General features: G+C 37.4%; 1 protein-coding gene across 1 annotated transcript; it reads right to left on the bottom strand.

The window, feature by feature from the left end:
* Positions 1-129: 129 nt before the first annotated feature.
* On the bottom strand, positions 130-1,541 carry LOC109828689 (the record flags this gene model as incomplete). The annotated part of the gene is made up of 3 exons (XM_020395631.1): positions 1,147-1,541; positions 755-1,035; positions 130-339 (listed from the first exon to the last, which is right to left on the bottom strand). Coding segments are annotated over exons 1-3 (886 nt in total), but the record flags the coding sequence as incomplete, so codon positions are not given.
* Between the last annotated feature and the right edge of the window lie 126 nt (positions 1,542-1,667).

The following is a 1,667-nucleotide window of genomic DNA, read 5'->3' as shown; positions in this document are numbered from 1 at the left end:
TGGCCCAGTTTTCTGGAGCATAGTTCATCACAATATTGTATGCACGCTCGTCAATTAGTCTGATGTCGTTCATATAATCATTCCATTCTGCTCTAGTATATTTGTAATAGGCAGATTGCAGTAGATTACCCAAGATCTGAGAATCCTTTGACTTGAATCCCAAATCCTTCAACTTTGTTCTGAAGTTCTCGACCAGATGCAGCACACAGCGAGAGTGTATAGAATCGGGAAAAAATTCTCTAACTGCTTCTCTGATCCCTTTATCCGCATCTGAAATTATCACTAGCTTATGTGGAGGGTTGTATGGATCTGCCCTTTCATAGAGAATGGACCACAGACCTACAAAGAGTATTGGTTAACAGCCCTTAAAGTTAACTACGAAGGAGATAGAATTATAATAGCGATATTAGAACTAGATTTCTGAAGTGTTAGTTCTGTCAGGTGTCGTGTCAGTTCTAATATTTTGCCCGTTAGTTCTATTGTTCATTGTGTTAGTTCTATTATTTCTCTTGTTAGTTCTATTGTATGTTGTGTTAGTTCTATTATTTCTCTTATTAGTTCTATTGTCTGTTGTGTTAGTTCTGTTATTGATAGTGTTAGTTCTATTGTCTGTCTTGTTAGTTCTATTGTCTGTTTGTGTTTGTTCTGTTATTGATAGTGATAGTTCTATTTGTTCATTTTTAATAGCTGCATTTGATTGTGGTGTGTTAGTTCTATTTTTGTTGGCATCATCATGTATAATGTTGGAACTAACCTTGTAGGAACCACTTCCAGTTAACATTATTTTCTTGATCGCAGATACAATAGGCCAATGGAAATATCCCCTGATTGTCATCATATGGTACAGCGCTTAATAGTATACCTTTGAATCGATCTTTCAGAAAGGTTCCATCCAAAAATATAAGTGGTCTGCAACCTTGTAAAAAACCATTTATGCAGGCCGCATAGCAGATGAATATCCTTGTAAACCTACCCTCGTCTTGTTCAACATGAATGTAGCTTCCCGGATTTGTCTTCTTAACCTCGTCTACATACCTAGATAATTGAAGATTAAGCGTTAGTTTCAACATTATAAAGTTATGAGACTTATAGCGTCATATAAATGAAAACAACAGCAACTTGTGTATATATGATCTTCTGATTTACCATCTCAATTGATCGTAGGACTCATAAGCATCACCATATAATCGCTCTTGAGCTCTTTCTTTACCCCACCAAATCTTACTATATTCAACCCTAATCCCATATGAACTTAGAAACTCCTTCTGAACGTCAATAGGTCGTATATCCGGACGTACCTTCAACGTGGGTTGTAATTGGGTAGCAATGAAATGACGAGAGGCTTTAGATTGACCTGCATTATTGGCATGTTGTCCACAGTTGTGAATGTCCACAAACCTTTTTATTTCAAGTCTATTATCATTTTTCGGCGGAGAGGCAAATAACATCCATGGGCAATTTTTGGCTACCTTAAACCGGCAAAAAACTCGAATACGCTTTGGTTCATTCTTCACAAACTCATATTCGAATTTTTTGGCCATGGAGTAGTATAGCAAGGCCAATCTAAACTCCTTCGCACTTTCAAAACGTTGCCCCTACCCAGTTAACGCAGTGTGCCACCAAGCAGGAATCCTCTCAGATCTGCTAATCATGTCATCAATCATCAT

The sequence above is a fragment of the Asparagus officinalis genome, unplaced genomic scaffold (assembly GCF_001876935.1).
Source record: "Asparagus officinalis unplaced genomic scaffold, Aspof.V1 AsparagusV1_Un3551, whole genome shotgun sequence".
In the NCBI taxonomy this organism is placed as follows: Eukaryota; Viridiplantae; Streptophyta; class Magnoliopsida; order Asparagales; family Asparagaceae; genus Asparagus; species Asparagus officinalis.
This window is presented reverse-complemented; position numbering and strand designations above follow the sequence as displayed.